The sequence below is a fragment of the Zophobas morio genome, unplaced genomic scaffold, assembly GCF_036711695.1.
Source record: "Zophobas morio isolate AGI-343-1 ecotype UQ-CSIRO unplaced genomic scaffold, CSIRO_AGI_Zmor_V1 ptg000018l, whole genome shotgun sequence".
Taxonomy (NCBI): Eukaryota; Metazoa; Arthropoda; class Insecta; order Coleoptera; family Tenebrionidae; genus Zophobas; species Zophobas morio.
In genome coordinates, this window is record NW_026972123.1 from 418,072 (window position 1) to 441,010 (window position 22,939).

At 32.1% G+C, this 22,939-nt stretch overlaps 2 protein-coding genes across 3 annotated transcripts in view; one reads left to right on the forward strand and one right to left on the reverse strand.

The window, feature by feature from the left end:
- Positions 1-6,163: 6,163 nt before the first annotated feature.
- LOC135130953 (protein phosphatase 1L) lies at positions 6,164-8,100 on the reverse strand. The gene has a single exon (XM_064058435.1). The coding sequence runs from the start codon at positions 7,787-7,789 to the stop codon at positions 6,356-6,358; it is 1,434 nt and encodes a 477-aa protein (XP_063914505.1). The 5' UTR covers positions 7,790-8,100; the 3' UTR covers positions 6,164-6,355.
- Positions 8,101-17,952: 9,852 nt separating this feature from the next.
- Positions 17,953-22,939, forward strand: part of Ziz (Zizimin) — a 143,217-nt gene continuing 138,230 nt past the window's right edge. The window contains exon 1 of one of the 2 annotated variants that reach the window (XM_064058568.1): positions 17,953-18,403. In XM_064058568.1, the coding sequence (XP_063914638.1) occupies positions 18,305-18,403 (99 nt within the window). In that variant the 5' untranslated portion in view covers positions 17,953-18,304. The remainder of the gene's footprint in view (positions 18,404-22,939) is intronic. The other variant, XM_064058569.1, reaches the window with a different exon arrangement.

Sequence of the window (22,939 nt, forward strand, 5' to 3'; positions counted from 1 at the left end):
CGTTGGGATCCACCATTCGCATCTGAACGCATCCCGCCATTTTTCAAAAACACAACGTAGGGTTTTCATTTTGTTAGACGATCACAGCCAAGGCCAAATTTTGAATTTTTAAATTTTCCGCGGGCTCTCAATTTTTTTTTCACATGTTAATTTAAGCCGGGATGTTTGGGTTACCACAATATATGAGATTTTATATTGATAGACAGTGGAATCTAAACAAAAAACGCTCTTGAATTTCATTGGTTTATTTGCTGATGAGTTGTGCAATGTCTTTAAAGTTTAGGAACTGATGGATATTGGACTCCTAGAATGTATAAATAATAATATATAGGTCACATTAATCTATACTTATATAATAAAACTGAAGCTTTTGTTTATTTGAACACGCATATCTCAGAAACTACTGGTTCAAATTCAAAAAATCTTTTTGTGTTGGATAGGCCATGTATCATATCTACATATAGGCTATATAACATCACGCTACGATCATTAGGAGCGAAGTAGCAATGAAAAATTCGGAAAACCGGGAAAATTATTCTTCCTTTGACAGCTTCCGTTGCTTACGCTGCTTAAACGGTTAAAGTTACGTAAAAATCATGTATGACGAAATTGTTCCCCTCTAAAAGTTCTAAAGAAAAGTCCGCGACAGCATATGTCTATCTTTTAAGGTCAAGTCAGTATAACCTTTTTTATGGTAATGAAATTTGTTCTAAAATAATAATGCATTATGCAAATAAAATTCTGGCGTCACAGTGTTTGTAACCGAATTTCTCCGAAATGGGTAGACCAATTTGTATGAAATTTTTTATGTATATTCGGTAGGTCTGACAATAAGTTGTAAACTATTTTTTAAACCCCTAAGTGATAAGGGTGGCCCACCCTAAAAAATGTTTGTCTATTTTTTGGACAAAATTTTTTATTTTTATTTTTTTAAGATTTGGCATCAAAAAATACACATAACCCTAAATTTTCACCTTTCTACCACCAACCCCCATTTTTTAATCGTCTATAAAATAAAAATCAATTGCTGTTCCTGTTAGTCCCGCTAAGACTCAAAAACGGCTTGACTGATTTGAACATTTTTTTATATTACGGGGATGATTTATAAATAAAAAAAATAAAGATAACTTAAAAGAACAGTTAAAAAATAAAAAAACTCTAAAAATTTTGTATGGGAATCGCCACTTCGAATTAATTTCAAAAGTTGGCGTTTCTGACGGACCTGTCGTCTAACTGACGTGTCATACAAAACTAATTCTTCCGTGCGATTCTGAAAAGTATATTGCATTTCAAATCGTTCTTTGTTTTTTCGTAAAAAAAAACGTCGTTTATTTTAAGAAAAGCCTTGGTTAAAGTGAATTTAATTACACATTGCGAAAGTTTCTTATTCATTTTGATCTGTCATTCTTTTTACCTATATTCACTTTGTTGGTTTCGACAAAACCTCAAACTTTACCGTTATTCGAGGATTTAATTTGAAGTTTTCAATATTTTAAAATTCTCAAGACAAAATTTACAGATTTGATTGACTGTGAAAATGATTCTGTGTCGTTTTATGAAGTTCATTAAAATGCTGAGAAGACGACAAGCTCACATAGGTCTACGAAGTCAATCAAATGTGCGACGAACTACCTCAGGTCCAAATCGCAATAATTTATTTCATAGGTAATTCGGATATGGAAGTTGATCAGCGTTGTGCTCATAATCAACATAATCAAACATTGAAGCGAGAAATTGGGTGGTATGAATAAAACTGAGTAGATACTCATATTCGAAGTACGAAGTACCTACTTCATTATTACTCTTATATACCTAAGCATCTACTCTATGTACTGAGTACCTACTTGGAAACATTGTATCTCCCCGGACACAAACTGAACATCTACGCGTTTTGTGAGCATTTACTGTGAAATGTGTACGATTAGGGAAATTTTCCAATTCTAAAAATAGACCGATTAAAGTTGAACTAAAGTGTAATTCAGATGTAATGCTGGTTCTTCGTAATAAAAAAAAGTTAACAGATGGAGTCAACATTCAGAGCGATTCAACACCAATGCAGCGGGATTACCTCAAGAAATTGCGAGAAAAACTGAGTGCAATTCAGGAAAGCGGAGATACTGGCAAAACAATTAGGTTTATAAACAAAGTACCGAAAATTGTTGACGTATCAAAAAACATCCGAAAGGACAAGTAACTCTACAAATTTTTTACCAAAACGTAAGGGGTCTTAGAACCAAAGTAATTGATTTTTATCACGAGACTATTAATCTTAATTATGATGTGATAGTGTTGAGTGAGACGGGTCTTAGTGCTGATATTAAAAGTTCCGAAATTTTTGGGCCAAACTATAATGTATATCGTCATGATAGGGACTCACTTACTAGTAATAAAGTTCGAGGAGGAGGAGTACTCATCGCAGTTCATTCAAGATATCCATCACTCAACATCAAGATGGACAATTCAAGATGTGAGGAAATATTCATCTCCATGTCTGTAGGAAAAAATCAAATTATTTTTGGAGGAGTTTACATTCCACCAGCATCCGATGTAAACGTTTATCTTGACCATATTTCTTCCCTTGATAGTGTAAGAGATAGATTTCCTAATTCTATTGTGTGTATTCTAGGCGATTATAATATGCCAAATATAGAATGGGTTCATGATAATACTAATTCACCTGCGTTAAGACCTATATATAATAATTCTGAACTGTATAACATTGTAGTAGACTCTTTTAATTATCTCGAATTATATCAAGTAAATTACATCCTAAACCATAATAACAATACGTTGGATCTAGCTCTCTCAAATTCTGTAAACTTCAGTGTCCAAAGGGACAGTTATAGTATTGTTCCTGACATGGATCGACATCATCCCCCTTGTAATGCAAAATTAATTATCCCTTCAGATCTTTGCGAAATCGAATCTCCGCCATTATATAAATTTAATTTTAAAAATGCACCTTACGATTCTATTATGATTATTTTGGTTCCGTAGACTGGAACGCCCTTCTAAGTACAACGGATGTCGAAACAAATTTTAATAATTTTTATGATGCGTTAAGCAACGCTTGCTCTACTTTTATTAGTAAAACTATGATAAAAAATAACAACTTTCCAACCTGGTTTTCTAAAGCTACAAAAATGCTCGTAAAGAAGAAAAATAAAATGTTTGCTAAATTTAGACACACGCATAACGCAGAACACTTTACCAAGTTCAAACATCTTCGTTCTCTTGTAAAAAAATACATTAAAGGTGACTATGCAACATTAATATCAACAACGGAAGAAAACATTAACGTCAACAGTAATAATTTTTGGAAATTTGTTAAATCAGTTAATAACTCAGTTTCTGTTCCTAATTTTGTAACCTACAATAATATAAGCTCTAATGATCCCCAGCAAATCTGTAACTTGTTTGCCGATTTTTTTGAGGAGGTTTATGTACAACATTTCCAAACACCAAGTGACAATACCCGAAATTCGACAACGAATTATTCTGAAATTCTCCAAGTCATTAACAATCTTGAAATAAATTTTGATGCTGTTTTCCAAAAACTTGTATCTTTAAAAAATAATTTCAATCCGGGACCTGATGGAATACCAGCTTACTTTTTGAAAATGTGTAGCCCATCTCTTACTCTACCTATAACAATCCTTTTTAAGCAATCATTAAGGTCGGGTTTGTGCCCAGTCCGTTGGAAGTCATCGTTTATCATACCAATTCACAAATCGGGATCAAAAACAGATGTTAAGAATTATCGTCCAGTTTGTATTATTTCATCATTATGTAAGGTTCTTGAATCCATTATAGCTGATAAACTTCTCGATACTTATTATAATATCCTTTCTACTAAACAACATGGTTTTATGCCTAAGCGCAGTACACTGACAAATCTCTCAATTTATAGTAATTATATCTCAAACTCATTAGAAAGAGGTTACCAGGTGGACTCCATTTATACGGATTTTAGTAAGGCCTTCGATCGCGTTGATACAAATCTTTTGTTAATCAAACTTAAGCATTATGGTATTGTAGGTAATTTACTTTCATGGCTTTCCTCTTACTTAAATGGCAGAACGCAGACCGTTCGTATCAGTGGACTGTTCTCTCATGAAATAAAAGCAACATCCGGTGTTCCTCAAGGTAGCCACTTGGGCCCTATTCTTTTTCTTCTTTTTGTTAATGACATAACTCACATTTTTAAGTATTGCCAATTCTTACTCTTTGCCGACGATCTGAAACTCTACATGGAAGTTCGCTCGGAGCTAGATGTTCTTAAAATTCAATCTGACTTAGATTCGTTTTCAAATTGGTGTGATATGAACAACTTACTGATTAATTATGATAAATGTAAAATTATTACGTTCCATAAATGCAAGAATCCGATAAGCGCCCGATACTGTTTATGTGATAACGAGATATTGAGAGTTGAAACGGTAAAGGATCTTGGTGTAGTGTTTGACAAGTCTTATACGTTCGAGTACCACATAGAAAGAATTCTCAATAAAGCTATGAGAATGTGTGGATTTGTTAAACGTCAATGCAAAGATTTTAAAAATATACCGGTCGCAATTAAGTTGTACTGTGCATTTGTGAGATCGTCACTCGAATATTGCAGTCTTGTGTGGGATCCTTATTATTCGTGTTCAAATATACGGCTAGAGAGAGTGCAAAGGAAGTTTGTCAATTTTTTACTTTTTAAACTCAACATAAACAAAAATTTGTACACCTATGAAGAACGGCTCGAGTTAGTGGGTCTAAAATCATTGGAGTCACGACGGAAAAATGCCATCGTTGTCTTCGGCTACAAAATATTTAATAATTCAATTCATTCTCCTGAAATATTAAGTTCGTTTCGAATAAGGGTACCTAATCATCTTATCCGGGATCCTATACTATTCGAAATCGACTCACACAGGACTAACTACGGAATTCACAGTCCTTTTACTAGAGTGGCACGGGCTTTAAATTCTTTACCATCTACCATCGACATCTTTAATATTTCATTAAATAGGTTTAAACGGGAGCTTTTGTATTAAGATAGGTGGGTTAAGTAATAAGAATGTGTATTTTTAGTTAAATATTTTTTTCTAGATATTTGTACGTTATGTATGTAGATAGTTATTTTCAGTTGGACGTTTGTTAGATGTTGTGTTTTTCAAATTTCTAAGATTGCCTGTATGGTGTAAACTGTTTTTGGCAATAAACTAAACTAAACTAAACTAAACTAAACATTTGCTATCAACACGTATACCACCTTGGATTGGTGCAGTGTAATACTAAAAATAACTGTATTGTATTCCCAAAATTATCTGCGAAAATCGAGTGAGCCATTCCATCAATTTTTTGGGGGCAATAAATAAATATTCTTAACAATTTACCATGCCTACAATAACTTTAAAACGTCTACAAGATCTCAAAGTATTCATTTTTGCAACTCTTGAGTTATTCACTAAAATAAATTGACTGGTCCATATATTTTTTTGAGTCACTGTAAAAGCAAATCTAAAAAATATGAATGCAATGATAAATTACGAAAATATACTGATGATATTTTCCACATTTTAGATAGGATCTATTCGGCAAAATCTTGAGATGACGTCTTCAAGTTTTTGGGCTTGATAAACAGATATATTTTGATTGAAAACCTACCATGTCAAACAGTAACTTCAAAACCTCTGCAATATTTCAAAATTCAGTTTTACAATTCTTGATTCAATCAATAAAATAAATTGACTCAGTGATTAATTTTTTTGAGACACCCCCTATAAGCAAAACTAAAAAATACGAATGGAATGATAAATCACAAGTATAGTCTCATCCTATTTTGGACATTTTAGATAGGATTCATTTGGCAAAATTTTGGGCTGACGTCATCAATGTTTAAAACATCTGCAAGATTTCAAAGCATTCGATTTTGCAGATTCAAAATTAAATTGTAGGTGAAACGAAGTTCACGGGGTCAGCTAGTATTTTATATAAATTTTTGTAAATCTGCTTAATAAAATCTACATATTTCGATTAGTTTAATTTCAAGTAATCTCTTTTCCTGAAAATACTTCTTACCACTTTGATCCACTCTTAACAACGCCATAATACGTAAAGGCACTCTACTCTTGACAAACAAAATGGCGGAGTGTGTTCGTAAAAAAACACTCAACAGGATAAAATTTCGTTTATTTTATACATCGAGAGCAATAATTAACAAACCTTACAGCCATTATGACACAAAAAGTTCTTTGAAGAAACACAAAAATCAACACTAAATAATAAATTCGCATAAACACTTCAACCAGGTACAAACCTCTACTTGAGCAAACAAATCTCAATCTCACAGTAGGAAAACAGCCCCCTAAGCACTCTTCTCGGTGCTGTGGAAGCTAAAGGCGTTATCCCTAAAATTAATCACAATAACAGTAATATTATCCAAAGAGCCTCTATAATACGACTGCAACGTCAAGCTCTTGGCACCGTAGTCGGGTTCGTTCAATCGTTCCTTGATAAAACTGATCGCTTCTTCGTTCGAAAAGGTGTCCCAAAGCCCATCCGAGGCCAAAATGACGAACATCGGCTTGTGGTCCTTGAGGTCGAAAGTCAAGATGTCCGGGTCTGCGATCACCAGCTTCCTGTCTTTGAGGGGATAGTCACCCAGAGCTCTGGAAGTGGCTAAGATTCCCGCCACCCTCCACACCCCGTTGAAGGTCACGAACCCCCCAGCTTCCTTGATGCGCTTGCGCTCCCGCATCTGCTGGGGCTTGTGGTCGAAGGACAGCGGGATGACGTTGCCGCGGCTGTCGCACATCACCCCGCGCGAATCCCCCACGTTGGCCACCACCAGCTTGGACCCCTCGAGGATGGCGATCAGGGCCGTGGTGCCGGCGACGTCCATGGTCTTCTTGGCGGTTTCGAGGAGGCGCTGGTCGGCCGCCAGCACCTCGTCCGTCAGTAACTTCCCGTAGTTGACCACCCCCGATTTGTCGTAGTAGCTCGAGGAGGGGATTTTCTTGAAGGACTGGGGGCGCGACGAGGGGCGCACTTCCCTCGTGATGGCCCTCGGGAAGTTGTCCAACTTCGACAACAACTCGAAGTCTGTGATCTCTTTGGCACCTTTGATGCACTCGTCGGTCGTGGAGCTCGTCTTCCGGAAGCTCTTCCGGCGCTCCGACAAGCTGGGGGTGACAGGCTTCTCGGGGTCCTTCTTCTCGTCGTCGCCCTGCTCCTCGCAGGTGACCGCCTTCCCCGCGATCAAGTCCTTGATTTCGATCACCCGGTTGTACAAGCTCTGGACGAGCTTCTCCTTGGCGTAGTTGGCGGCGAACTCGCCCCCGTGGCCGTCGAACACGGCGAACAGCGCCACCCCCGTGTTGTTGATGTTGTCGTTGACCACGAAGCGGTCCTCCATCTTGGGGCGGCGGCCCTGGACGGCGTAGGCCGCGTAGGGGCCCACCTTCATCTCCCAGCTGGCCTTGCCGGGGTCGCCGCCCGTGAACAGACTCAGTTTCTCGGCCTTGGACTTCGCCCCCCGGTTGATGGTGTACTGGAGGCGCCCTAGCAAATTACGACTCCATACATCGAGGGCCTGCATGTACATGAGCATGAATAACACCACGGTTCCGAAGATGATGATTTCGGGTTTTAGCATGTACACCTTGAGGAGTCTCCAAGCGTGCGAGGTGTACGCCAGGGGGGAGATGTTAAGGGGGAGCCCCCAGGCTATCCGGGACATGAGTTTCATGTGGGATACGTACGTTTGGTACAGGATTTTGTCGTCGAGTTCGTCTTCCATTCTAGATTTGCGCGTTTCGGATCGGTTCTATCCTTTGGCCATTGTTACGGTTCGCTAACGCGGTTTCTAAAATTTCCAAAAATGCTATTATTAGGTACCTGGATGTGGAGCAGGCGGACGCGGACGGGTTTCGTAATTGAGTTCACCAGGTGCTGACGAAGGAAGTTTTCATGTTTTCAGCGCGCGGAAGTACGCTTTTTTGCGGTTTTACGGCCTTGGAAATTTTGCTTGTTAACTTCCGACCTTGCTTAATTTCAAAATAAGTGGTTAAGGTTACGGGGAGATCAGCTGGATGAGTTGACGTTGCGGATGCGCGCTCAGTGGCGTGCGCTTGAGTTTTATTTTCGGACAAATTGGTATTTTTAAATGTCGCTTGGGACAGTTGCACGTGCGCAAATTGTGTCGGTGACGATTTTGTTTCATTTACCGACTTCGGAAAGTGATGGCTTGAGCATTTTTGAAAACAGTCTAGCAATATTTTTTACGAATATTGTTAGAGTTCTCGCTGAGTGTCAAACGAAAAAGGATAGAACAGAAAAAGCGTAGACCCGAAATTTTGTTCCAACTCGAAGAATGCTGCAAAGTTATTTCGTCAACAAGAAAATTAATTCATCGAATGTAAACGCACTGCCATCAACAAAACAAACGAATATCGTTCGAGGTAGCTTTGTCTGTGGTTTTGCTTGGATTATGTTTACCTAGGCAACCAACAAGACAACGAATTTTAGAGAGGAACCCCTAAATATTTCATTATGTGACTTTTGACTTGTTTTTTTGGGGAATGCAAGTAAAAAGTGAAAAGCATTTTGAAAAACTGCCGAACGGAAGAAGTGTAAAACTGGCGGAAGCTGGAAGTCACACTTTCTGTGGTCACACTGGCACTGAATTTTTGAGAAAATTACTAGTTTATTTATTTATTTAATGAATTGTGGGGAATGTGAAGATGAACCATCAGAACCCAGACTTAAAGTGAATCATCTGTTTCTCGCTAGGCTTCTCGACTGGAAGTGCGTGTTTATTTGGTTGCCTATATCACAGATCAAACGTCATTTGACAATGGCTAGCACAATATACGGGATTAAATTAAAAGTAAATCTTTTTTTGTGCAACTAGGAGTTTGTCCAAGAAATTAATGCTTGATTTGTGGCATTGAAAATTAAATTAGCCAGTGGGACTTTAAGTAAAGAATAATCCAATCGTTTTGACGATGTTCCAGTCATTCAAGTTCGATGCCACAGGGATAATTTGTCGTTTTGGTTGTTTTGTATTCTGTTGAATGTTAGGTTTCAAATATTGTCTACTAATCTTTTTACTTCTCGGGCGTAAGAAATGGTAGGGAAGAATTGCAATAGGGTCCATCCGACAACTGTATGCTTTCTTTCATGTTTTCTCGACGTTCCATGGCTCCGATAGTATAAAACAGTAGGTCCCGAGTTTCCGTCTGTCTGTCTGTGTCGAAGTTTGTTAGACATACAATCTTCAAAACTACTGCACCGGTAGTTGTATAGTTCTAAAATTTTATATGTATGATATGGATATTGAAAATCTAAAAATTGTATATCAAAAAACAGAATATACAGAAAAATCTTCCGGAAAGTCGATAAATAAAAAAATTGAAAAATCAAGGAAACAAAAATCGAAAAAACGAAAATTCGTGTGTTTTCTACTTTCAATTTTTCAATTTTCGATTTTTAATTTTTTCCATTCTCCAGTTTTTAGTCTTTTCATTTTTTTCTTTCAATTTCATAAATTTTCGATTTCTCGATTCGAATTTTCGATATTCAATTTTTGTGATTTCGATTTTTCGAATTTTCAATTCTTCAATTTTTCACTATTTAGACTTTTTAAATTTTTTACTTTTTGAATCGAAAAAGAATTTTTCGATTTTTAATTTTTTGATTTTTGCTGTTTCGATATTTGAGTTTTCATTTTTTTTCTGGTCGATTTTTCAATTTTTTTGTTCTTCAGTTTTTCAGTTTTTTACTTTACGAATTTTCGATTTTTTGATTTTTCAATTTTCTGATTTATCGACTTTCCGGGAGATTTTTCTGTTTTTTCGATTTTTTGATGTACAATTGTTTATTTTTCGATTTTCGTTTTTTCATTTTTCGAATTTTCAATTCTTCAATTTTTTTAATCTTCACTTTTTAGATTTTTTAATTTTTTTACTTCTCGATTTTCCAAATTTTCAATTTTTTGATTTTTGATTTTTTTAAATTTCGATTACATATTTCGATTTTTCCATTCTTCAGTTTTTCGATTTTTCAGTTTTCCAGTGTCTTACTTTTCGAATTTTTGATATCCTGTTTTTTCAATTTTTAGATTAATCGGAAAATTCTTTCGTTTTTTCGATTTTTTGGTGTACAATTGTTCGATTTTAATTTTTTGATTTTCAATTTTTCGACTTTCGTTTTTTCATTTTTCGACTTTTAAATTTTTTAATTTTTCGATATCTCAAATTTTCAATTTTTCGAATTTTCGATTTTTCAATTATTCCTTCTTCAATTTTTAGACTTTTTAATATTTTTACTTTTCGAATTTTCGATTTGTCGATTTCTCACTTGTTCGATTTTTCGACTTTCTGGAAGATTTTTCTTTTTTTCGAATTTTCGATGTACAATTAATTTTTCGATTTTCAATTTTTAGATTTTTCGATTTTCAATTTTCCAAATTTTGAATTTCTCAGGCCTTTACTTTGAAGTTTTCAATATTTTAAATTTTGGATTTCTCATATTTTTGATTTTCAATTTTTCGATTTTCGAATTTTGATTTTTCGAATTTTATATTTTTTAATTTTGGCTTCTTGATTTCTCAAATTTTCAATTTTTCGATAAATTAATTTTCCCAATTTTCGATTTTTTAATTATTCTGTACATCATTTTTTAGACTTTTCAGTATTCTTACTTTCCGATACATATTTCAGTTTTTACAGTCTTCAGTTTTTCGATTTTTCAGCTTTTTTAATTTTCGAATTTTCGCTTTGTCGATTTTACACTTTCGATTTTTTTGACTTTCTAGAAGATTTTTTTTTCGGATTTTCCATGTATGTTCAATTAATTTTTCGATTTTCAATTTTTCAATTTTTAAATTTTTCAGATCTTCACTTTGTAGTTTTCTATTTTTTAAATTTCGGATTTCTCAAATTTTCGATTTTCAATTTTTCAATTTTTGATTTTTCATATTTTCAATTTTTCATTTTTTTGAATCTTCACTTTTTACATTTTTTAATTTTGTTACTCTTCGATTTTCCAAATTTTCAATTTTTCAATTTTTTTACTTTTTGAATTTTTGATTTCTTGATTTTTCAATTTTCCGATTTATCGACTTCCCGGAAGATTTTTCTGTTTTTTCGATTTTTTGATGTACAATTTTTCGATTTTCATTTTTCGATTTTCAATTTTCCGATTTTCGTTTTCTCATTTATAGAATTTTCAATTTTTCGATTTTGGCTTTTTGATTTTTCGAATTTTCAATTTTGCAGTTTTTCGAGTCTCCACTTTTTAGATTTTCAATTTTTTACTTTTCGATTTTCTAAATTTTCAAATTTTCGATTTTTCAGTTTTTCCAATCTTCTGTTTTTCGACTTTTCAGTTTTTCAGTTTTTTACTTTTCGAATTAATGATTTCTTGAATTTTCAATTTTCCGATTTATCGACTTCCCGGAAGATTTTTCTGTTTTTTCGATTTTCTGATGTACAATTTTTCGATTTTCAATTTTCCGATTTTCGTTTTTTTCATTTATAGAATTTTCAATTTTTCGATTTTGGCTTTTTGATTTTTCGAATTTTCAATTTTTCAGTTTTTCGAGTCTCCACTTTTTAGATTTTCAATTTTTTACTTTTCGATTTTCTAAATTTTCAAATTTTCGATTTTTCAGTTTTTCCAATCTTCTGTTTTTCGATTTTTCAGTTTTTCAGTTTTTTACTTTTCGAATTAATGATTTCTTGAATTTTCAATTTTCCGATTTATCGACTTCCCGGAAGATTTTTCTGTTTTTTTCGATTTTTTGATGTACAATTTTTCGACTTTCATTTTTCGATTTTCGATTTTTCGATTTCCGTTTTTTCATTTATAGAATTTTCAGTTTTTCGATTTTGGCTTTTTGATTTTTTCGAATGTTCAATTTTTCAGTTTTTCGAGTCTGCACTTTTTAGATTATTCAGTTTTTTACTTTTCGATTTTCTAAATTTTCAAATTTTCGATTTTGCAGTTTTTCCAATCTTCTGTTTTTCGACTTTTCAGTTTTTTTACTTTTCGAATTAATGATTTCTTGAATTTTCAATTTTCCGATTTATCGACTTCCCGGAAGATTTTTTGATGTACAATTTTTCGATTTTCATTTTTCGATTTTCAATTTTCCGATTTTCGTTTTTTTGATTTTTCGAATTTTCAATTTTTTGATTTTGGCTTTTTGATTTTTCGAATTTTCAATTTTTCAGTTTTTCGAGTCTCCACTTTTTAGATTTTTAATTTTTTACTTTTCAACTTTCTAAATTTTCAAATTTTCGATTTTTCAGTTTTTCCAATCTTCTGTTTTTCGATTTTTCAGTTTTTCAGTTTTTTACTTTTCGAATTAATGAGTTCTTGAATTTTCAATTTTCCGATTTATCGACTGCCCGGAAGATTTTTCAGTTTTTTCAGTTTTTTGATGTACAATTTTTCGATTTTCATTTTTCGATTTTCAATTTTCCGATTTTCGTTTTTTCATTTTTCGAATTTTCAATTTTTCGATTTTGGCTTTTTGATTTTTCGAATTTTCAATTTTTCAGTTTTTCGAGTCTCCAGTTTTTAGATTTTCAATTTTTTACTTTTCGATTTTCTAAATTTTCAAATTTTCGATTTTTCAGTTTTTCCAATCTTCTGTTTTTCGACTTTTCAGTTTTTCAGTTTTTTACTTTTCGAATTAATGATTTCTTGAATTTTCAATTTTCCGATTTATCGACTTCCCGGAAGATTTTTCTGTTTTTTCGATTTCCGTTTTTTCATTTATAGAATTTTCAGTTTTTCGATTTTGGCTTTTTGATTTTTTCGAATGTTCAATTTTTCAGTTTTTCGAGTCTGCACTTTTTAGATTATTCAGTTTTTTACTTTTCGATTTTCTAAATTTTCAAATTTTCGATTTCTCAGTTTTTCCAATCTTCTGTTTTTCGATTTTTCAGTTTTTCAGTTTTTTACTTTTCGAATTAATGAGTTCTTGAATTTTCAATTTTCCGATTTATCGATTGCCCGGAAGATTTTTCAGTTTTTTCAATTTTTTGAAGTACAATTGTCCGATTTTCGTCTTTTGATTTTCAGTTTTTCGAGTCTTCACTTTTTAGAGTTATTAATTTTTAACTTCTCGATTTCTCAAATTTTTTAGTTTTTTAGACTTTTCAATTTTTTTATTTTTCGATTTTTCAATTATTCCAACCTTCCATTTTTAGGCTTTTAAATATTTTTACTTTTCGATATTCCAATTTTTATATTCTTCAGTTTTTCGATTTTTCGATTTGTTGATTTTTCACTTTTTCGATTTTTCGACTTCCTGGAAGACTTTTCTGTTTTTCCGAATTTTCGATGTACAATTAATTTTTTGATTTTTCCATTTTCAATATTTCTTTTTTTGAAGTTTTCAATTTTTATAATGTTCGATTTTCAATTTTTCGATTTTCGCTGTTTGATTTTTCAAATTTTCAATTCTTCAATTTTTCGAGTCTTCACTTTTTAGATTTTTCGATTTCGTTACTTTTCGATTTTCCAAATTTTCAATTTTTGATTTTTCGAATTTTCAATTTACGATTTACAGTTTGTCTATTTTTTTTCAAATGCTAGACTGGTAGATCCAGTGGGCACATAATCCTGGTAGGTAAGATAAAATAATTTTCGTTCATCCTAACAACAAATTTTTAATTTTTTTCCAATGGTTGTTTCATTTAACCGTGAATTAATTGTTTTTGAAAAGTGCGGTTTTATTTCCCGAGCGTAAGCTACTTTCATATTTTTTCGAAGTTTCATAACCCCATAGAATAAGAAAAAGCAGGTCTTCCGTTTCTTAATAATTTCCGACACCACTGGACTGTTTGTGAAATTGTAAGTGTTTTTCAGAAATATCGTGTAGGTGATAACATTGATAACTGATAAGACGCCAACCAAAATTTGCCTGATGATCCCCACCAACAATTTGAGTATAAATCAATTGTTTTGAAATTTAGCACGTGCCTTGAGGTTATCATCAATAATATTGAAAAATTGTACATCAAAAAACAGAATATACAGAAAAATCTTCCGCAAAGTCGATAAATAAAAAAAATTGAAAAATCAAGAAAACGAAAATCGAAAAAACGAAAATTCGCGTGTTTTCTACTTTCAATTTTTCAATTTTCGATTTTTAATTTTTTCCATTCTCCAGTTTTTAGTCTTTTCATTTTTTTCTTTCAATTTCCTAAATTTTCGATTTCTCGATTCGAATTTTCGATATTCGAGTTTTCAGTTTTTTTACTTTTCGATTTTTAAATTTTTGAATTCCTTCCGTTTTTCGATTTTTTCATTTTTTCACTATTCATTTTTCATTTTTTCACTATCCAATTTTTGTGATTTCGATTTTTCGAATTTTCAATTCTTCAATTTTTCACTTTTTAGACTTTTTAATTTTTTTACTTTTTGAATCGAAAAAAAAAAGTTTCGATTTTTAATTTTTTGATTTTTGCTTTTTCGATATTTGAATTTTCATTTTTTTTCTGGTCGATTTTTCAATTTTTTCGTTCTTCAGTTTTTCAGTTTTTTACTTTCCGTATTTTCGATTTTTTGATTTTTCAATTTTCTGATTTATCGACTTTCCGGGAGATTTTTCTGTTTTTTCGATTTTTTGATGTACAATTGTTTATTTTTCGATTTTCGTTTTTTCATTTTTCGAATTTTCAATTCTTCAATTTTTTTAATATTCACTTTTTAGATTTTTAAATTTTTTTACTTCTCGATTTTTCAAATTTTCAATTTTTTGATTTTTGATTTTTTTAAATTTCGATTACATATTTCGATTTTTCCATTCTTCAGTTTTTCGATTTTTCAGTTTTTCAGTGTTTTACTTTTCGAATTTTTGATATCCCGTTTTTTCAATTTTTAGATTAATCGGAAAATTCTTCCATTTTTTCGATTTTTTGGTGTACAATTGTTCGATTTTCATTTTTTGATTTTCAATTTTTCGACTTTCGTTTTTTAATTTTTCGATATCTCAAATTTTCAATTTTTCGAATTTTCGATTTTTCAATTATTCCATTCTTCAATTTTTAGAGTTATTAATATTTTTACTTTTCGAATTTTCGATTTGTCGATTTCTCACTTGTTCGATTTTTCGACTTTGTGGAAGATTTTTCTTTTTTTCGAATTTTCGATGTACAATTAATTTTTCGATTTTCAATTTTTAGATTTTTCGATTTTCAATTTTTCAATTTTTGAATTTCTCAGGCCTTTACGTTGTAGTTTTCAATATTTTAAATTTTGGATTTCTCAAATTTTTGATTTTCAATTTTTCGATTTCCGATTTTTGATTTTTCGAATTTTTTATTTTTTAATTTTGGGTTCTTGATTTCTCAAATTTTCAATTTTTCGATAAATTAATTTTCCGAATTTTCGATTTTTTAATTATTCTATTCATCAATTTTTAGACTTTTCAATATTCTTACTTTTCGATACATATTTCAACTTTTACATTCTTCAGTTTTTCGATTTTTCAGATTTTTTAATTTTGGAATTTTCGTTTTGTGGATTTTACACTTGTTCGATTTTTTTGCCTTTCTAGAAGATTTTTTTTCCGGATTTTCCATGTATGTTCAATTAATTTTTCGATTTTCAATTTTTCAATTTTTGAATTTTTCAGGTCTTCACTTTGTAGTTTTCTATTTTTTAAATTTCGGATTTCTCAAATTTTCGATTTTCAATTTTTGATTTTTTTTTTCAATTCTTCATTTTTTTGAATCTTCACTTTTTACATTTTTTAATTTTGTTACTCTTCGATTTTCCAAATTTTCAAATTTTCAATTTTTTTACTTTTTGAATTTTTGATTTCTTGATTTTTCAATTTTCCGATTTATCGACTTCCCGGAAGATTTTTCTGTTTTTTCGATTTTTTGATGTACAATTTTTCGACTTTCATTTTTCGATTTTCAATTTTTCGATTTTCGTTTTTTCATTTATAGAATTTTCAGTTTTTCGATTTTGGCTTTTTGATTTTTTCGAATGTTCAATTTTTCAGTTTTTCGAGTCTGCACTTTTTAGATTTTCAATTTTTTACTTTTCGATTTTCTAAATTTTCAAATTTTCGATTTTTCAGTTTTTCCAATCTTCTGTTTTTCGATTTTTCAGTTTTTTACTTTTCGAATTAATGATTTCTTGAATTTTCAATTTTCCGATTTATCGACTTCCCGGAAGATTTTTTGGTGTACAATTTTTCGATTTTCATTTTTCGATTTTCAATTTTCCGATTTTCGTTTTTTCATTTTTCGAATTTTCAATTTTTCGATTTTGGCTTTTTGATTTTTCGAATTTTCAATTTTTCAGTTTTTCGAGTCTCCACTTTTTAGATTTTCAATTTTTTACTTTTCAACTTTCTAAATTTTCAAATTTTCGATTTTTCTTTTTTTTTAATCTTCTGTTTTTCGATTTTTCAGTTTTTCAGTTTCTTACTTTTCGAATTAATGAGTTCTTGAATTTTCAATTTTCCGATTTATCGACTGCCCGGAAGATTTTTCAGTTTTTTCAGTTTTTTGATGTACAATTGTCCGATTTTCATTTTTTGATTTTCACTTTTTCGAGTCTTCATGTTTTAGAGTTAATAAACATTATTATTATTATTAAATAGAGTTATTAATTTTTAACTTTTCGATTTCTCAAATTTTCGAGTTTCAATTTTTTAGTTTTTTAGACTTTCCAATTTTTTTACTTTTCGATTTTTCAATTATTCCATTCTTCAATTTTTAGACTTTTCAATACTTTTACTTTCTGATATTTCAATTTTTATATTCTTCAGTTTTTCGATTTTTCAGTTTTTTTAATTTTCGAATTTTAGATTTGTTAATTTTTCACTTTTTCGATTTTTCGACTTCCTGGAAGATTTTTCTGTTTTTCCGAATTTTCCATGTACAATTAATTTTTTGATTTTTCCATTTTCAATATTTCTTTTTTTGAAGTTTTCGATTCTTCACTTTTAGAGTTTTCAATTTTTATAATGTTCGATTTTCAATTTTTCGATTTTCGCTCTTTGATTTTTCAAATTTTCAATTCTTCAATTTTTCGAATCTTCACTTTTTAGATTTTTCGATTTCGTTACTTTTCGATTTTCCAAATTTTCAATTTTTGATTTTTCGAATTTTCAATTTACGATTTACAGTTTTTCAATTTTTTTTCAAATGCTAGACTGGTAGTTCCACTGGGTACATAATCCTGGTAGGTAAGATAAAATAATTTTCGTTCATCCTAACAACAAATTTTTAATTTTTTTCCAATGGTTGTTTCATTTAACCGTGAATTAATTGTTTTTGAAAAGTGCGTTTTTATTTCCCGAGCGTAAGCTACTTTCATATTTTTTCGAAGTTTCATAACTCCTAGAACAAGAAAAAGCAGGTCTTCCGTTTCTTAATAATTTCCGACGCGACTGGACTGCTTGTGAAATTGTAGGTGTTTTTGAGGAATATCGTGTAGGTGATAACATTGATAACTGATAAGACGCCAACCAAAACTTGCCTGATGATCCCAACCAACAATTTAAGTATAAATCAATTGTTTTGAAATTTAGCACGTGTGTCTATTCATGCCCACCAATATTTCGATGACGTCATCTCCAAGATTTGTTAAGTGTACTTCAGGGACGAACAAGTTTTTTAATGATCAAAATCATAAGGTCTGTACAAACCTGTTTTACTAAAACAGTTTCACACAGTATAATGAAATAAACAAGAATGAGGCTCTCCACGGAAAAACTAATTAGCGAAAGTGCAAATGGACTGTTAATACTGTTATCGTTGACAATTAACACCTCGCTTCCCCCCCTTTGTACTGCGCCGCGCACGCCCATGCCACCCGTCGCCTTACTCCGCCCCCCTCTCCCGTAACGCGGCCACCCCCGGCCTCGTTCCCTCGTCCTTGGGCGCCAATTTCCCGAAACTGGGAAAATTCCCGCCATAAAGCCATAACGCTCGCAATAAACCTGCTCCCAGCCTCGCCCCAAATACCGGTCCGCGCCGTGCCCGCAGCCACCGCCCGTCTGACATTTCCATTTTGACATCCCGGCTGTCACTCCAAACAATTGTCATCCGCGTATTTTCGTGCGCGTTTCCCGCTGGTGCGTCGCTCTTCCGCCGATAAGAAAATGCAAATGCGGCCGCCTCGCCAAGAATGCGTTTAGCGTATCGATTCGCCGCCTCGGGCCAGTCTGGTAACTTTCATTTGACACTACAACAGGTTTTTCTGTCATTCAGTCCACGGCCTGCCGCGCCGCGAACGCGATGGATGTGGTGACCGCGATATACCGAGTGTGTGTAAAATGAGCGAGAGGAAGTTCGCAAGGGGGCTGGGGAAACCGGGGACGGCGGCCCAGCTGCGGGAGACCGTGTCCCAGGTCGTCAAGGAGAACACAGTGCTTGTGAGTAGAGAAACGTCAAAATAAGCACGCTCACTAGATGCGATTAGTGTTTTGGCGGTGTGGGGGCACACTGGGACGTCTACGTACATTTGGAGCCGGCGGTCGCCATCGACTGAAACTGCTCGAATAGCCGCATTTTATCGGACTCTCATATCATTCTCTTATCATTATGTAATTGTGCAATTTGTGCGAGTTACGCCCACCTCGGCGAGACGTCATGTGCCGAAACGCGCCAATCTAAACAGATCGAGCTGGCCGTGGGAGGCTAATTGGGGCACGGGATCGCGGGGCTTCACGCCTACTTGACGCGGACAGCTAAATTCATGCATTTTCCGGGATCGATTTTTTATTTGCTCTGGACGCCTGGTTGTTATCGCTCGCTTCCTGGTTTGTTTATCGCTCGAGTCGGCCGGCGATGGTGACAGTGGCGGCGGAGGCGACGGGGGCACGGATGAATGAGAATGAAAGTGAAATGAAAGCGTGGTCGGTGATAAAAAACGGAGAAAACGACAACGTTGCGAGAACTGTTACGGACGCTGTTTTATCTCGATTCGTTGTTTTTGTTATGATCAAAGTGTAAATAAAAACGTTACGTTACTAACACACACTTTCAAGGACGTGCGTCGTAGAGTGATTGTTGTTCGAACAAAGATGATAAGGAATGAATATGTAAAACGTTTATTACGAGGGGTACTTAATAAGGAGCGAGACGTGTGTTTAAAAAGCAGACAATAGTGATGTTATTATTGCGGTTGGCAGCATTGTCACGGACGACTCAATGGCAGTTTTATTAGGAGATAATTGTGACCTTTACAACATGTTTTTTAATTGAATGGTCAACTATACGTATAGTAACCGGTACATAAATAACTATGGCGTAATTATCATACCAAAAGTTAACAAACTCACAAAAAAACCTTCTAGTCTTGTCAAAAATATTAAATTGGCAATAAAAACAATAAAACAACAAAGCAAAAAATGCATAAAAATAAAATGAACGGTCCACTGCCCATCTGAGAACGAGTAAGGTTATGTAGCCACAAAGATAATGTAAAAACTGACCCAAGGCCTACTCTTCTAACACAGTTTCTCAATTTTCAAACTGAAAAAATTGAAAAATTGAAAAATAGAAAAAAAAAATAAAGAAAATAAAAAACCGAAAGAAAAATTGCAAATCGAAACATTGAAGAATTGAAAAATTAAAAAATAAGATTTGAAAAATTTAAACATCCAAAAGTTGATGAACTGAAAAATTCGAAGAGTTGCTGTAAATTTGGAGAAACAATAGAAATGGAAATCGAAAAATTAAAGAAACCAAAAACTGAAAAAAATTGAAATTGCAGAAAACAAAAAACTAGAAAATAGGTATAATGAAGAATAAAAAAATTGCAAAAAATAGAGAAGACAAAAAACCGAAACGATAAATTGCAAATCGAAAATTTGAAGAAAAGAAAAATTGCAGAATCGAAAAATTGTAATTTAAAAATCAAAAAATTGAAAAGTCGAATAAATGAAAAATTTTCAAAATCCAATCATTGAAAAAATTTTTTTTCAATTTCTCAATTTTAGAGTTTTTGATTTTTCAATTTTTCGTTTTCTCGATTTTTAGTTTTTCGATTTCACCATTGTTTGATGTCCCAATTTTTCGTTTTTCGATGTTTAAGGTTCTCACTTTTTAATTATTCAATATTTCAAGTTCTTGATTTTTATTTTTCATATTCTGAATTTTAGAATTTTTGATTTTTCAGTTTTTTCTTTATTCTGTTTTTCAAGTTTTTATTTTATAATTTTTCGTTTTCCCAATATTTTATTTTTCAATTTTTCGTTTTTACCATTTTTTAATATCCCAATTTTTCGTTTTTTCTTTTCCTTCGATTTTATAATTTTTTATAATTTTTTTTTTTGAAAAATCGAGACACTGAAAAATCTAAACTTGACAAAACGAAAAATGAAAAAATTTAAATTTGAAAAATCGAAAAATTGCAAATTGAAAAAGACAAAAATTTCAAAATCAGAAGATCGAAATATAAAAAATAGAAAAAAATGAAGAAAATAAAAAACCGAAACAAAAAATTGCAAATCGCAACATTGAAGAATTGAAAATTAAAATCAAAAATTGAAAAATTAAAAATTGAATTCTCGTGAAATTGCAAATCGAAAAATTACAAAATCGTAAAATTGAAACATCCAAAAGTTGAAAAATCGAAAAACTGAATACATAATTCAAAATCAAAACTCGAAAAGTAAATTTGAAGAAACAAAAAAATTTGCAAATCGAAAAATTGAAGAAAATAAAAATTGAAAAAAATTGAAGTTGCAGAAAACCAAAAATTAAAATAGGAACAATGAAGATTAAAAAAATTGCAAAAAAGAAGAAAACAAAAAACCGAAACGATAAGTCGCAAATCGAAAATTTGAAGAAAAAAAATTGCAGAATCGAAAAATTGTAAATTTAAAAATCAATAAATTGAAAAGTCGAATAAATGAAAATTTTTCAAAATCTAATCATTGAAAAATGGCAACACAGTTTCTTATTTTTTTTAAATAATTTTATCGCCGACACTGTGAGAGAAAACATAAATTCATCCCACTCGTCCGCATTAGGATTAATCACCTTCCCGTTCTAGTACGGTAGTAGTAGTTAACCGCAGTCATTTTTAACTCGAATAAATCATAGATAAAATCTGCATGCTACTCGTGGGTTAAAGCTTTACCAACACACTCGGTTCGTTGCATGATTTTGTTAACGCCTCGTTGCGAGCGGCTTTAACACTCATGCGGTAATAATGTTATTATTCCACGTGTATTGTAAACACGGTCAACATGTATCGCATTGAATATTTATGATAATACGTGTATATATTTTGAATTCGGGCTCGAATTCGTCGTGTTATATGTATTTAGCCTACAAACTGGTAGTCATTAAGGGGAATTTAATTCAGGTTTCGCTAACAGTTTTTTCAAGTGGTTTTGCCAAATAGTGAAATATTGAAGTGGTTCAAGTGCTGTTGGCCTTTGGTGCCAAAGAAAGTCATACAAAATTTGGGTCAGGCGTCAAGAATATTGAAATTTTTTTTTCGAGAGTCAATTTTTTCCATTCCCACATTTAGTTGTTCTTGGAAAGTGGTGTATTAAATTTTCTTGTGTTGGCGGAACTTGCAAAGTGGTCGAGAAACGCTTTGTGTAAAATGCCGAATGCTCTGAAATCTTGCAAACTTGTAGTCATGGTAACTCTGTAATCAAAATTTATTCGTTTATTCCTTCCCAAAAAATTGACGACGTCATCTCAACATTTTACCGAATAAATCCTTCGACCAATTTTTTTCAGTTTCTCGACTTCCAATTTTTAAATTTTTCGTTTCCTCAGTTTCAAATTGCAATTTTTCGATAAATTAAAATTGAAGTCGTACTTACCCCGTTTTCGGTACGGAAAAATATCCACTTTCGTTCGTGTTCACAGTCACAGTACCATAACACATTTTCACTAATATTGATTAATAATAAATTAGAAATTCGCGAAAATAAGCCAAACCGGACTCCGATGTTGCTGCCATCAGACCGAAATCTAAACTGAATACAAGGGGCCGAAAAATGCGACCTTTGCTCAGGTAGCTCACGTGACAGTGACGTCATCGTACGTCACGATGAGATTCCAAAAATTATTTTTCATATTTTGATCGGGAAATTGCACATTTTCGGGGTTAATTTAATAATATTTAAACAAAGTGTTTTGTTTTTAGTAACTTTGTGTTTTTAAGAAAACGGTGTTCGATTTAATCATCATATATTAATAATTATCGTATTTAAACATAATAAATAATATTAAGTAATTTTGTATCACAATTTTTTCGTTTTTCCATTTCCTTTATTTTTTATTTCGATTTTCTCTCTTCAATTCCACGATTTAAAAAATTTTTCAATTTTGCAGTTTTTGGATTTCTCAATTATCCGGGTGTTTTCTTTCCGTTTTTCCATTTTTCCATTTTTCCATTTTTGATTTTTCAGTTTTACGATTTTGCATTTTTTCACTTTTTTTATTCGAAAAGTTGGAAAATCGATAAAACGTAAAATTGCAAATTAATGAACTGAAGAAATGTAAAATTGAAACATTGAAAAATCGAAACTCGAAAAATTAATAAATCGAAATATTGGAGAGAAGATAAAAAGCAAAAAGCGAGTGAATTCTCCATCACACCAAAAAATTTTCATTTTCTATATTTTTTCAATTTTTCGATTTCTTTTTTCAAATTTTCAATTTCTCGACTTCCAAATTTTTCGACTTTCATTTTTTGAATTTTGCAGTTTTTTAATTTTGCAGCTGTTCCTTGTTTCAATTTTTCAAGTTCTCGAATTTTATTTTCCATTTTCCTGATTTTTTAAGTTTCATTTTCTCGATTTAATGTCACAATTTTTCGTTTTTTCATTTTGTCGATTCGAAAAGTTGAAAAATGGAAAACTTAAAAGTCGAAAAACTGAAAAAAGAAAAAAATTACCAAATCGAAAAAAGCAGCCGATATATTAATAGTTACTTACCAT

Bases quoted from the DNA above. Each gene is read 5' to 3' on its own strand.
- LOC135130953 (XM_064058435.1), bottom strand. From the start codon at position 7,789: ATGGAAGACGAACTCGACGACAAAATCCTGTACCAAACGTACGTATCC.